At 39.0% G+C, this 15511-nt stretch overlaps 1 protein-coding gene across 1 annotated transcript in view; it reads left to right on the top strand.

Annotated features, from left to right (window-relative positions):
• GPC5 (glypican 5) overlaps positions 1–15511 on the top strand; it is a 678338-nt gene that overhangs the window by 257313 nt on the left and 405514 nt on the right. The window contains exon 3 of the mRNA XM_058682009.1: positions 14427–15121. Within this exon, the coding sequence (XP_058537992.1) occupies positions 14427–15121 (695 nt within the window). The remainder of the gene's footprint in view (positions 1–14426; positions 15122–15511) is intronic.

Here is a 15511-nt window from a genome sequence, read left to right as displayed (position 1 = left end):
ATGTGATTTCACAGATATTCTGTCCCACTGTCCGAACAGACACTATGATATCTATTTTATTAAAGATAAAATTGTGTTTGGGGAAGTTAAATGGCTCATATGATTTGTTTATGGAAGAGACTACACTAGAACCTTTGTCTCCTGAGTTTCCAAGTCAAAGAGTAGATATTTTTTGTGTTCTGTGATCAGTATTGCAGTAGGATGAATATTGGCCTCTGGAGGTATCAGGGACTGATCCCTGCATCTGTAAATGTTACTTATATGGAAGTAGAGGTCTTTGCAGATGTGATTAAATTAATGATCCTGAGGTTGGGAGATTATCCTAGATTATCTGGCTGAACCTTAAAACTCCCATATGTATCCTTTTTTTTTAATATGAAATTTATTGTCAAATTGGTTTCCATACAACACCCAGTGCTCATCCCAAAAGGTGCCCTCCTCAATACCCATCACCCACCCTCCCCTCCTTCCCACCCCCCATCAACCCTCAGTTTGTTCTCAGTTTTTAAGAGTCTCTTATGCTTTGGCTCTCTTCCACTCTAACCTCGTTTTTTTTTCTTCCCCTCCCCCATAGACTTCTGTTAAGTTTCTCAGGATCCACATAAGAGTGAAAACATATATCATCTGTCTTTCTCTGTATGGCTTATTTCACTTAACATAACACTTTCCAGTTCCATCCACGTTTCTACAAAGGGCCATATTTCATTCTTTCTCATTGCCACATAGTATTCCACTGTGTATATAAACCACAATTTCTTTATTCATTCATCAGTTGATGGACATTTAGGCTCTTTCCATAATTTGGCTATTGTTGAAAGTGCTGCTGTAAACATTGGGTTGCGAGTGCCCCTATGCATCAGCACTCCTGTATCCCTTGGGTAAATTCCTAGCAGTGCTATTGCTGGGTCATAGGGTAGGTCTATTTTTAATTTTTTGAGGAACCTCCACACTGTTTTCCAGAGCAGCTGCACCAGTTTGCATTCCCACCAACAGTGCAAGAGGGTTCCCGTTTCTCCACATCCTCTCCAGCATCTATAGTCTCCTGATTTGTTCATTTTGGCCACTCTGACTGGCGTGAAGTGATGTCCGAGTGTGGTTTTGATTTGTATTTCCCTGATGAGGAGCGACGTTGAGCATCTTTTCATGTGCCTGTTGGCCATCCGGATGTCTTCTTTAGAGAAGTGTCTATTCATGTTTTCTGCCCATTTCTTCACTGGGTTATTTGTTTTTCGGGTGTGGAGTTTGGTGAGCTCTTTATAGATTTTGGATACTGGCCCTTTGTCTGTTATTTCATTTGCAAATATCTTTTCCCATTCCGTTGGTTGCCTTTTAGTTTTGTTGATTGTTTCCTTTGCTGTGCAGAGCATTTTTTTATTCATGAGGTCCCAGTAGTTCATTTTTGCTTTTAATTCCCTTGCCCTTGGGGATGTGTCAAGTAAGAAATTGCTGCGACTGAAGTCAAAGAGGTCTTTTCCTGCTTTCTCCTCTAGTGTTTTGATGGTTTCATGTCTAACATTCAGGTCCTTTATCCATTTTGAGTTTGTTTTTGTGAATAGTGTAAGAAAGTGGTCTAGTTTCATTCTTCTGCACGTTGCTATCCAGTTGTCCCAGCACCATTTGTTAAAGAGACTGTCTTTTTTCCATTGGATATTCTTTCCTGCTTCGTCAAAGATTAGTTGGCCATACGTTTGTGGGTCTAGTTCTGGGGTTTCTATTCTATTCCATTGGTCTATGTGTCTGTTTTTGTGCCAATACCATGCTGTCTTGATGATTACAGCTTTGTAGTAGAGGCTAAAGTCTGAGATTGTGATGCCTCCTGCTTTGGTCTTCTTCAAAATTACTTTGGCCATTTGGGGCCTTTTGTGGTTCCATGTGAATTTTAGGATTGCTTGTTCTAGTTTCGAGAAGAATGCTGGTGCAATTGTGATTGGGATTGCATTGAATGTGTAGATAGCTTTGGGTAGTATTGACATTTTGACAATACTTATTCTTCCAACCCATGAGCATGGAATGTTTTTCCATTTCTTTATATCTTCTTCAATTTCCTTCATAAGCTTTCTATAGTTTTCAGTATACAGATCTTTTACATCTTTGGTTAGGTTTATTCCTAGGTATTTTATGCCTCTTGGTGCAATTGCGAATGGGATCAGTTTCTTTATTTGTCTTTCTGTTGCTTCATTATTAGTGCATAAGAATGCAACTGATTTCTGTACATTAATTTTGTATCCTGCGACTTTGCTGAATTCATGTATCAGTTCTAGCAGACTTTTGGTGGAGTCTATCGGATTTTCCATGTATAATATCATGTCATCTGCAAAAAGTGACAGCTTAACTTCATCTTTGCCAATTTTGATGCCTTTGATTTCCTTTTGTTGTCTGATTGCTGATGCTAGAACTTCCAACACTATGTTAAACAACAACGATGAGAGTGGACATCCCTGTCATGTTCCTGATCTCAGGGGGAAAGCTCTCAGTTTTTCCCCATTGAGGATGATGTTAGCTGTGGGCTTTTCATAAATGGCTTTTATGATCTTTAAGTATGTTCCTTCTTTCCCGAGTTTCTCGAGGGCTTTTATTAAGAAAGGATGGTGAATTTTGTCAAATGCTTTTTCTGCATCGATTGACAGAATCATATGGTTCTTATCTTTTCTTTTATTAATGTGATGTATCACATTGATTGATTTGCAAATGTTGAACCAGCCCTGCATCCTAGGAATAAATCCCACTTGATCATGGTGAATAATTCTTTTTATATGCTGTTGAATTCAATTTGCTAGTATCTTGTTGAGAATTTTTGCATCCATATTCATCAGGGATATTGGCCTGTAGTTCTCTTTTTTTACTGGGTCTCTGTCTGGTTTAGGAATCAAAGTAATGCTGGCTTCATAGAATGAGACTGGAAGTTTTCCTTCCCTTTCTATTTTTTGGAATAGCTTGAGAAAGATAGGTATTATTTCTGCTTTAAATGTCTGGTAGAATTCCCCTGGGAAGCCATCTGGTCCTGGACTCTTATTTGTTGGGAGATTTTTGATAACTGTTTCAATTTCTTCGCTGGTTATGGGTCTGTTCAAGCTTTCTATTTCTTCCTGTTTGAGTTTTGGGAGCGTGTGGGTGTTTTGGAATTTGTCCATTGCTTCCAGGTTGTCCAGTTTGTTGGCATATAATTTTTCATAGTATTCCCTGGTAATTGCTTGTATTTCTGAGGGATTGGTTGTAATAATTCCATTTTCATTCATGATTTTATCTATTTGGGTCTTCTCCCTTTTCTTTTTGAGAAGCCTGGCAAGAGGTTTATCAATTTTGTTTATTTTTTCAAAAAATCAACTCTTGGTTTCACTGACCTGCTCTACAGTGTTTTTAGATTCTATTTTGTTTATTTCTGCTCTAATCTATATTATTTCTCTTCTTCTTCTGGGGTGTCTTTGCTGTTCTGCTTCTATTTCCTTTGGGTGTGCTGTTAGATTTTGTATTTAGGATTTTTCTTGTTTCTTGAGATAGGCCTGGACTGCAATGTATTTTCTTCTCAGGACTGCCTTTGCTGCATCCCAAAGCATTTGGATTGTTGTATTTTCATTTTCATTTGTTTCCATATATTTTTTAATATCTTCTCTAATTGCCTGGTTCACCCATTCATTCTTTAGTAGGATATTCTTTAACCTCCATGCTTTTGGAGGTTTTCCAGACTTTTTCCTGTGGTTGGTTTCAAGCTTCCTAGCATTGTGGTCTGAAAGTATGCATGGTATGATCTCATTTCTTGTATACTTATGGAGGGCTGTTTTGTGACCCAGTATGTGATCTATCTTGGAGAATGTTCCATGTGCACTCGAGAAGAAAGTATATTCTGTTGCTTTGGGATGCAGAGTTCTAAATATATCTGTCAAGTCCATCTGATCCAATGTATCATTCAGGGCCCTTGTTTCTTTATTGGTCTTGTGTCTAGATGATCTATCCATTGTTGTCAGTGGCGTATTAAAGTCCCCTGCAATTACCACATTCTTATCAATAAGGTTGCTTATGTTTGTGATTAATTGTTTTATCTATTTGGGGGCTTCCGTATTCGGCGCATAGACATTTATAATTGTTAGCTCTTCCTGATGGATAGACCCTATAATTATTATATAATGCCCTTCTTCATCTCTTGTTACAGCCTTTAATTTAAAGTCTAGTTTGTCTGATGTAAGTATGGCTACTCCAGCTTTCTTTTGACTTCCAGTAGCATGATAGATAGTTCTCCATCCCCTCACTTTCAATCTGAAGGTGTCCTCAGGTGTAAAATGAGTCTCTTGTAGACAGCAAATAGATGGTTCTTATTTTTTTATCCATTCTGATACCCTATGTCTTTTGGTTGGACCATTTAGTCCATTTACATTTGGTGTTATTATAGAAAGATATGGGTTTAGAGTCATTGTGATGTCTGTAGGTTTCATGCTTGTAGTGATGTCTCACAGATTCCCCTTAGGATATCTTGTAGGGCTAGTTTAGTGGTGATGAATTCCTTCAGTTTTTGTTTGTTTTGGAAGACCTTTATCTCTTCTTCTATTCTAAATGACAGACTTGCTGGATAAAGGATTCTTGGCTGCATATTTTTTCTGTTCATCACATAGAAGATTTCCTGCCATTCCTTTCTGGCCTGACAAGTTTCAGTTTATAAATCTGTCACTAGTCTTATTGGTCTCCCTTTATATGTTAGAGCATCTTTATCCCTAGCTGCTTTCAGAATTTTCTCTTTATCCTTGTATTTTGCCAGTTTGACTATGATAATGTCATGCAGAAGATTGATTCAAGTTACATCTAAAGGATTGGATTTCAATGCCTGTTCCCTTCCCCAGATCAGGGAAGTTCTCAGCTATGATTTCTTCAAGTATGCCTTCAGCACCTTTCCCTCTCTCTTCCTCCTCTGGAATCCCAATTATGCATATGTTATTATGTTTAATTGTGTCACTTAGTTCTCTAATTCTCCCCTCATACTCCTGGATTTTTTTATCTCTCTTTTTCTCAGCTTCCTCTTTTTCCATAATTTTATCTTCTAATTCACCTATTCTCTCCTCCGCCTCTTCAGTCCGAGCTGTGGTCACCTCCATTTTATTTTGCAGCTCATATATAGCATTTTTTAGCTCCTCCTGACTGTTTCTTAGTCCCTTGATCTCTGTAGTAATAGATTCTCTGCTATCCTCTATGCTTTTTTCAAGCCCAGCGATTAATTTTATGACTATTATATTAAATTCATTTTCTGTTACATTGCTTAAATTGTTTTTGATCAGTTCATTAGTTGTTGCTACTTCCTGGAGTTTCTTTTGAGGGGAATTCTTCCGTTTGGTGTTTTGGATAGTCCCTGGAGTGGTGCGGAACTGCAGGGCTCTTCCTCTGTGCTGTCTGGAGTAACTTGCATTGGTGGCTGGGGCCACAGTCAGACCTGAAGTCTGCCCCAGCCCACCGCTGGGGCCACAGTCAGACTGGTGTGTACCTTATCTTCCCCTCTCCCAGGGGCAGGACTCACTGTGGAGTGGTGTGGCCTCTGTCTGGGCTACTTGCACACTGCCAGGCTTGTGGTGTTGCTCTGAAGGGATCTGGTGTATTAGCTGGGGTGGATCCACAAGGTGCACAGGGGTAGGAGGGGCAGGCTCAGCTTGCTTTGCCTTCGGTGGTCTGGTTGGGGGGGGTGTGGCACTGAGAGGGAGGCAGACCCGTCGGTGGGATGGACCCACAGAAGCACAGCGTTGGGTGTTTGCGATGTGCAAGCAAGTTCCGTGAGGGGAACTGGTTCCCTTTGGGACTTTGGCTGGGGGATGGGCGAGGGAGATGGCGCTGGCGAGCACCTTTGTTCCCCGCCAAGCTGAGCTCTGTCCTCTGGGACTCAACAACTCTCCCTCTTGTTGTTCTCTCGCCCTCCCACTCTCGGAGCAGAGCTGTTGACTTATAGCATTCCAGATGTTAAGTCCTGCTGGCTGTCAGAACACACTCTGTCCAGCCCCTCAGCTTTGCAAGCCAGACTCAGGGGCTCTGCCTTGCCGGGTGGGCTGGCTGCCCCTCCACCGCCCCGGCTCCCTCCCGCCAGTCCGTGTAGTGCGCACCACCTCTCCGCCCTTCCTACCCTCTTCCGTAGGCCTCTCGTCTACGCTTGGCTCCTGAGAGTCCGTTCTGCTAGTCTTCTGGCAGTTTTCTGGGTTATTTAGGCAGATGTGGGGAGAGTCTAAGTGGTCAGCAGGACGCGGTGAGCCCAGTGTCCTCCTACACAGCCATCTTGCTCTAAGCAATCTCCCATATGTATCCTTAAAAGAGGGAGACAGAGAGAGATTTGCCACACACATACAAAAGACAGTGTGACTACGAGGCAGAGATTGATTGGATTTACACACCCACAAGCCAAAAAATTATAGGAGCCATAAGAAGCTGGAAGAGGGAAGGAATAGATTCTCTCCTAGAGCTTTTGGAGGGAGCTCAGCCTGCCCTGTCATCGTTTCAGCCTGATGGTTCTGATTTTGGCATCTGTCACAGTGAGAGAATAGATTTCAACTGTTTCAAGCCACTAACTTTGTGGTGATTTGCTTCAACAGTAATAGGAAACTACTAAAAGCATCTTCTGTGGTTGGGGGAAGTGTGCTCCTTGATCCACATTGTTGCTCCCTTCTCCTCAAGAAAAGCCCCTTGGACATGCCTGCCAGAAGACTCACTACACACTAGTATTCCAGACTGTCATTCATCAAAGTTTTGGTTATCCTCCCTTATCAACTCAAGATTTTATTGCCTGGCACACTCACTTTCTCTTCACTTCTCTTGTTATCATCCTTGGCAGGTTTAACATCCACTGTCTAGCCAGTGTTCTTGTATCCACATGTGCCCTACATTAGATTCTTTTGCTTATTCAAAGAATTACCTCCAACAATTCCTATCCCCCTGCTCAGTCATTGAAATATTTATTTGTTGATCAAATGGCTCCTGTCAGCATATGAACATCCAGTAAATTCTCCCTCCTCATAAAACAAATAGCTTTGACCTCTTGTTTCTGTCCTGTGCCTGCCTTGGTTCTCTACTTCCATTATAGCAAGCATTTTCAAGACAGTTATCTATATATTGCCTCAATTCCTTTTCTCCTTTTTGCTCTTCTTCTGCTGAGGCAGCTCTTGTCAAGGTCAGTAAGAGCCTCTCTCTTGTTAGTTCCCATGGTCAGTTGTTATTCATCATCTCTGTTGATCTCTTAATAGCATTTGACATGATAGATTAATTCCTTCTACTTGAATCATTTTCTTCTCTTGGTTTCTGGCACACTCCACTTTTCTGATTTTCCTTTTATTTCACTGGTTTTTTTATTCTCATTCTTCTTGCTGGCTCCTCTTACTTTCCTGCATCTCTGCACTCTTTTCCTATCTTTTTGCTTTAGGTTATTTCATCCAGTACCATGGTTTTATTCCCCATGCCCATCAATCTCCAGTCTATATCACCAAGCTCAACTTTACTCCTGAGACAGAAATTAGTTTATCTAACTCTATACTGATAAAAGTTTATTTGGACTTCTAATTGGCATTTGAATCTTAACGTGTCCAAAATGCAACTTTTAATTTCCAGCTCCCACCACACACAAATATGGTGCCTCCATAGACTTGCCTATCTCAGTAAATGGCACCTGTGTGGATTCAGCAGCTGAGGCTGAGGCATCAGAGGTATGTATCAGCGATCCTACATTTACCCATTTTCTCTGCACCTCCCTCCATACAACAGCAAGACCCTTTGGATATAATTTAATACATGTGGCCAGTGTGATCACTTTTTGTAAATTATTTCACTACCATCACAGCCCAGTCCACCAATGTCTACCATAGCTTATTAACTGGACTCCCTGTTTTCTCTCTTTTCCTTGTCCCAATAGTCCATTCTCCACACAGCAGCCACTGTGATCCTTTAATATACAAACCACATCATGCTCTTCATGTTTTATATTCCCCAGTAGTTTCTCATTCCACAATAAAATCCAAATCCTTTACCATGGTCTGTGAGGCTGTTCTGATTTCTCTGACCTTTCATCCCTTCTCTCACTCACTGGTCTACAATCACATTGACTTTCCTCCTTTTTGCCAGTCAACAAGCTTCTTCACACCTCAGGTCGTTGCATTCTAGTTCCTGTGAACCCGCTAACCACACCCCATCTGCTCATGGCTGGTTTATTTACATCACTGAGGCGTCTACTCAAATGTTCCTCATTGGAGGCTTTCCTACTCACCTTATCTCAAATGGTCAATCCAGAGAAAATGAATTTGCCCAAACCAATTAACTAAAACATTTTTTTTAATGTGCCAAATAACCGAGTATTACAGTTTTATACAACAATCCTGTATTTGTAGACTATGTTTCTGGGTTTGTTTTAAAGATTATTAGATTTGACTTAAAGTCTTCATCCTATAACAACTTATGAAACAATCTACAGTGAGTTGTTTGACATTGATTTTAACTGTTACGTAAAGTGTTTAATTGAGCTTAAATTCTTGCTAAAATCATAAATTGATTTTCAAACATAAATGATTTTAAAATGATACTAGTAATAAATGTGAAGCACCATGATAACCAAATTAGTGGGGAGGGAAATGAGGGAGAAAAGTTGAGAAAGCATTTTTCCATGCAGTGCTTGTCTGAGGAAACCAGATTAATTACTGATATGTTAATTTTTGGTGATACAGATCAATATTCTATTTACTATTTATTTGTATAGCTGACTAATTTCTGAAGAATGATATTATAAATCATACCGCATAACATTTAAAAATGTCATTAAATTAATATTGTAGAAAGCTTTTATTACACATTTTATTTTATGGAAAAGTGGAGGAAATATGCAAATATCAAAGGGATGAATTCAGTATAAACAATTCCAGACTGGAGAAATTGGTAAGACCATATTAAAATTATTGGAAGGCATTTTGTTAAAAAAAAAAAGGCAGAAGGAGTTACAGTTCAGTGTAATGTGTATGTGATAAAAACTGGTTGAGAAATTGCTCTTAAAATGATCACTACCTATCTACTCATATACCTACAATTCATTCCAGAGGAAAAGATAGTTTTTGGCACAGACTACCTCTGAAGTTTCAGGGTAGTAAGGAATTATCTATGATAGTAACAAAATTTGTGACTTGAGAACTGTAATGCACAAATATGTAAATTTGCTCTGAGAATTTCTCTTTGACCCAGGTACATATTGTAAAATCGTCTGATTATCCACAGTTGATATGATTTAATCTTTCTTCATCTATTTCATTGCTATGTTTGAGAATATCTGGGGTCTTAAATTATAATAGACACTTCAGACTTTGTATCTTAAAATGTTCATGTATCAAAAATAAAATAATAAAAATATGAAAAGGGTCATAAAATGTCTGTTCCTGTCATGCAGGGGAGGTTAGTATAACAGTAATTTCGCGATCATTACATTTTGAAATCCTCTTTATCATTAAAGCAATAAAAGCCCTATAAATATTGTTTCTTCCATTGTAAAAATCTACCTACATATAAGTCTTCACTGATTTTGCAATTTGTCAAGTTTAATTTTAAATCGATATCACCTTGTTTTATCTCCACTAGTTGTATTTAAGTTTAAACCCTTGGTTTAAGTGTCAGTAATCATTTGTATGTACTATAAAATGTCTCTAAAGGGTATGTGGGCTGAAGAAAGTTGATGTAAGTTTCTTCTCATAGGTGTTTTGTTATTAAATTTTCACAGAATGTTAATGTTGAAAATTGAAGTGGATTCACATAAACTTCATGTATTCCAACATCGCTTTCTACTTAATGAGATGATGCATAAATTAATTCTCTCATAAAGCCGGGAGAAATTACATTTTTTATTCAATCACTAATTAGATTGCATTTTCTTATTGAACCTACCACACTTAGGCATGGAAAGGAAAGCTGGAAGTTTTATGCCTTGGTAGACTTGATGTGATACCACTGAGAGGAAGAGCTTATTGAAATTCTCAATGAAAAACAACAAAAAGATTTTTTTTTTCTAGTCTGTTTCCTAAATTCCTTAAGGAAGGCCTAGCAAATGTTTAATTATTTTCAACATGTGTTATAATTTTTGGCATATCAAAAGAAAACTGTTATTTGTATAGCTTAGGTGAGGGCTATGTTTTACTTATTAAAACTTTGTAATGAAAGGAACTGTATAGTTTCCCTTTAATAATGAAGTAGAGATGATGAATTATTTAGCACCTAACCTCCCTTGGATTTGTAAACACCGATTTTATATGTGGATTATTATTTTGCAGAACCACAAAATATTTGGGTTATTTGACAATTCTTTTGACAAGTTTAAATTCTTGTTAAAATCATAATACCGATTCCATAAAATGGAAACACTCAACTCTGTGATAAACACAGTAAGACAACAAAGTGATGGGTTTGTAAATTCAGAGTTAATACAAACAACTAATTTTCATAAATTCAACTTCTGATTTTACCAACTTTTTAAAAAAAAGATTAACACAGTCATCCAGTGGATTGGCTTCTAGATTATTCAGTTTCTGATATAATTGTTTAAATATTAACATTTTATATTAGGATAAAAAACTCACAAAAGTATGTTTATCTCTAATTCAAATGTATACAGAACAATTGTTTACATTTTCATCATTGATTGGATTTAAAAAATATTTAGGATCACAAATGTATACATTGAAAAATACTAACATATGGGGACACCTGGGTGGCTCAGTCAGTTAAGCATCAAACTCTTGATCTTGGCTCGGATCACGGTCTCATGGTTCTTCGGATAGAGCCGTGCTTTGGGCTCTGCACTGCCAGTGCAGGGTCTCTGGGGTTTTCTCTTTCTCGGTCTCTCTGCCCACCCCCCCCACCCCCCGCTGGCTCTCTCTTTCTCAAAATAAATAAATAAACTTAAAAAAAATACTAACACATGTTTAGGGTTCAGCTAACTGGAATGTGTCAATATGAGATTTAACACAGAGTGAAAGTAAAATCTTTAATCGTGATGAGTTAGTAGCATACCAAAAAAATATTACAGGGGCGCCTGGGTGGCTCAGTCAGTTGAGCGTCCGACTTTGGCTCAGGTCATGATCTCACAGTCCATGAGTTTGAGCCCTGCATCGGGCTCTGTGTTGACAGCTCAGAGCCTGGAGCCTGCCTCAGATTCTGTGTCTCCCTCTCTCTCTGCCCCTTCCCTGCTCATGCTCTCTCTCTGTCTCAAAAATAAATAAAACATTTAAAAAATATTACAGAATAAGTTCATTTAAAAAAGCTATTTTGTGTTTAGATATTCAGGAAATAATCAGAATGTTGATATTTGAGCACATGTCTTCTCTTATTCAAAGATCAGCAAAAACAATACGTAGTTATGAAAACTAAAATTTTAATTTTTACAACATAAAGTTTTAAAATGTTATCATGATAGGATTCCTAACATTTTAATACATTCCATTATATTTTGTTTTAAAAATCTAGATCAGGGGTGCCTGGTTGGCTCAGTCAATTAAACCTCTGACTTTGGCTCAGGTCATGATCTCATGATTCATGAGCTCGAGCCCCACATTGGGCTCTGTGCTGTCAGGTCAGAGTCTGGAGCCTGCTTTGGATTTTGTGTCTCCCTCTCTCTCTACCTGTCCCCCACTCGCAGTCTGTCTGTCTCTCTCTCAAGAATAAATAAACATTAAAAAAATTACAAAAAATAAAAAAATAAAAATCTAGATCAGAGAAAAACTATTCTGAAATAAAATAAAAAAAGAAACTATAAATATTAAATATATTATTTTTAATATTGTTTTCACAGAATAAATTAATTTGCAAAACCTATTTGTTATAGCAGCTGCAAAGACAAATTTCATATACCCCTGAATCATAGTAAGTTATAGATTACTGGGGCTCAAATTTTTAAAGAAACCTTTTATTTTTTACTTTAAAAAATTGTGTGTTTGTACACCACTTAGAGTTGGCAGAAATCAGATGGAACATTTGTATTTCCTGGGGTAGCTTTCAACCTTTATTGCACTGAGAATTGTGTGGCAAGTATCAGCTGCACAAACAGGTCTATAGCATGCACCTGAGAAAAACTGGTGGAAAGTATGTAATCGTGCCTGTGGTTTTGGTCTCTTTAAATTTACACTTATCTTTAAAAAATGGCAAACATTGCTATTTAACCATTATTGGCAAATAAACTCATTTTCAATCTACCTCATAATTTTTGGCCACACATAATTTGCTGAGAGATGTGAGCCTATATTATTGAGAAAAATATAAACTTAGCAGTTTTATTTTATTTCAGCCACAGGTTTAACTCACTTTCCACACGCACTCTTGAGGGTCTGTGAAAGCAGAGTGCAGTGGCTGACATCGCAGCTGTGGGGTGAGACTGTTTCGATGGAATGCTTGCTGAACCACTCTATCAAAGCAGAGCAAACATTTTATAGATTATCTGTGAGGGCAGTTTTTCCAAAACTGGTTAGGTTGACAGAATCATGGGGGCTGATTGTTAAAGGGAGATTCCCAAACCCAAACGGACCTACTGGGTTGTAAACCCTAGTGCAGAGACTTGGCAATCTGTATTTTCCTCACCCAGCCTAGGTGATCAGGCGATCTCACTTGGTAAAGCAGCTAATCTCACTTGAAGCCTTCAATTACTCACATTTTTGTTGAATACATAGTATGCAGCCTACATTCTAGAGAGCACCGGGGATGCCATGGTAACACAGGAGACCTTCTCCTTTACAGACTAACGTCTGTAATCCTCTATGTTGCAACAGAGTGACAGCCACCTTTAAAAACTGCTGCCTTTCATGGTAGGGCACATGCTGTTTTATTTTAGTTCAGGCTGCTGTCACAGAATACCATAGACTGGGTGCCTTATAAACCACATTTATTTCTCGTAGTTTTGGAGACTAGGAAGTCCCAGATCATAGTGCTGGCAGATTCATTGTCTGGTGAGAACCTACTTCCTGGTTCGTGGATGGTCATCTTCTGTGTCCTCACATAGCAGAAGGAGCAAAGGAGCTCTCTGGAGTCTCTTTTATAGAGGCACCAATCCCATTCATGAGGGCTTCACGATTCATGAACCTAATCACCTCCTGAAAGCCTCACTTCCAAATGTCATCCACGTTGGAGATTAGATTTCAACATATTAATTTGGGGGAGGGGTGAACAAACATTCAGTCCATAGCAGGCATCTTGATATATCCCACTAAAGTTTGAGACCCAACATTAATTGGTCTCAGAACAGAATCAGAAAACATGGGGCTGTATTTTACCTCTCGGTGCTTTTCGTAAAGGTGTTTGGTTTGGTTTGTTGTTGTTTATTTGTTTTTAGGAAATGATGGCATATTCATGACACAGTTCCACTTCATTAGTGGCTCTCACTGCACTTCTGCTTTTTATTATTTCATTTTCATTCTACTGTCGTTCCATCTCCTTTTATAATATATTCAATGGTCTGATTACTGAATCATTGTGTGGTCTTTTACAACCTAATTAAAAATAACGATGAGATTGGGGTTATGGGAGGTAATTTTATTGATGTATTTTACAATTAATTATGTATTGATAACAGTCCAGCATCATTATTTATTATAATTAGGCTAATTATAAAATGTAATTACTAGAATAGCCAAGGTGTTCAACTGCTGCCTAAAGCTATCATTTTGAAATATAACTCTTGCTTACCGATTACTACAACCTTCCTTAATTTGTAGATAAATTATTCTCTATTTCTGTGGAGAAATTGATTTGGGAGCATCAGTTACTTAAGTGAGAAAATAAAATGTCCCACAGTTAAGTCTTTGGAGATCAGATGATGAGAACAACAAAACAGTGTTCAGAAGATGGTCACACGATTATTTTCGTCAACTAATAGAACTCAAGACTCGCCTACTACTTAACAAGGTTTGCCAGTTAGGGCATTGTTTAATCATGAAATATTTTGCTTTCTTTTTCATTTGAACCTGGTAGGAATTCTAATGCAGTAACTAGTGTATAATCTACTAGCTTTCATTCTGGAAAAAAAAAAAAATTGAAAAAGCGTAGAAGTACAGTAGGTGGTGAATCAAGCATCTACCGTCAGTCTTTTATAAACAATGAACCCATGGTTGGAAATAATCTCTCATCGACGCTTTTCTTCTGCCATTGGTGGGTGGTGGATGACCATGAAATAAAGTAAGTGGGAAACCACCATATCGTAACTTCTTTTTCATTTCAACACTTTTTGATTTCTATACATTTGACTTTAGGAAATACATCTCATAAAACTTGCAGGGTGTGTGTGATGCCCACTGCTGACCAACCTTTATCCTTGGAGCACTAAATTGGGTTCAGTAGGCTGAGCATTTTCCCATTTGGGTCCTTAAGTTGGTTAGGATGCCACTGTCTGGAGCAGACGGATGGACAGTTTCAGCATGGATACTAAGCCTTTCCATGTTTTACCTCTGCTCTTGTTACAGAAACCCTCGAAAATCTCATCAGACAAGCAGAGAATTACACCAGTATCTTCTTCTGCAACAGCTACAGAAATATGGCCTTAGAGGCTACAGCTTCAGTTCAGGAGTTCTTCACTGATGTGGGGCTCTATTTGTTTGGCGCAGATGTTCATCCTGAAGAATTTGTAAACAGATTCTTTGACGGTCTTTTCCCTCTGGTCTACAATCACCTCATTAGCCCTGGTGTGACGGACAGTTCCCTGGAATACTCAGAATGCATCCGGATGGCTCGCCGGGATGTTAGTCCCTTTGGTAATATTCCCCAAAGAGTGATGGGGCAGATGGGGAGATCGCTGCTGCCTAGCCGCACATTTCTGCAGGCACTGAATCTGGGCATTGAAGTCATCAATACCACAGACCATTTACACTTCTCCAGAGAGTGCAGCAGAGCCGTCCTGAGGATGCAGTACTGCCCTCACTGCCAGGGCCTGACTCTCAGCAAGCCTTGCATGGGGTACTGCCTCAACGTCATGAGAGGCTGCTTGGCACACATGGCAGAGCTGAATCCACACTGGCATGCCTACATCCGGTCATTGGGAGAGCTGTCGGATGCCATGCATGGAACATACGACATTGAACATGTGCTCCTGAACTTCCACTTGCTTGTTAATGATGCCGTGATGCAGGCTCACCTCGATGCACAAAAGTTATCGGAGCAGGTAAGCAACCACTCCACACTCCCTGACTGATTTCTTAGAACTCGAGGGTTGACCATATACATAAAATTAAGTGACTATAAGCACATTATTATGTACTTTAAAATTATGGCAACTTGGGCGCCTGGGTGGCTCAGTCAGTGAGCGTCTGACTTTGGCTCAGGTCATGATCTCACAGCTTGTGAGTTCGAGCCCCATGTCAGGCTCTGTGCTGACAGCTCGGAGCCTAGAGCCTGCTTTGGATTCTGTGCCTCCCTCTCTCTCTGCCCCAACCCATTCACATTCTGTCTCTGTCTCTCTCAAAAATAAACATTAATTTTTTTTTAATTATGGCAACTTAATGAGTTAATACATTAGGAAATAGTAGGAAATTGTGTGGGTTTCCATATTTGA

The sequence above is a fragment of the Neofelis nebulosa genome, chromosome 1 (assembly GCF_028018385.1).
Source record: "Neofelis nebulosa isolate mNeoNeb1 chromosome 1, mNeoNeb1.pri, whole genome shotgun sequence".
NCBI lineage: Eukaryota > Metazoa > Chordata > Mammalia > Carnivora > Felidae > Neofelis > Neofelis nebulosa.
Note: the sequence above shows the minus strand (reverse complement) of the source record. Positions and strands in the feature narration are given on the sequence as shown.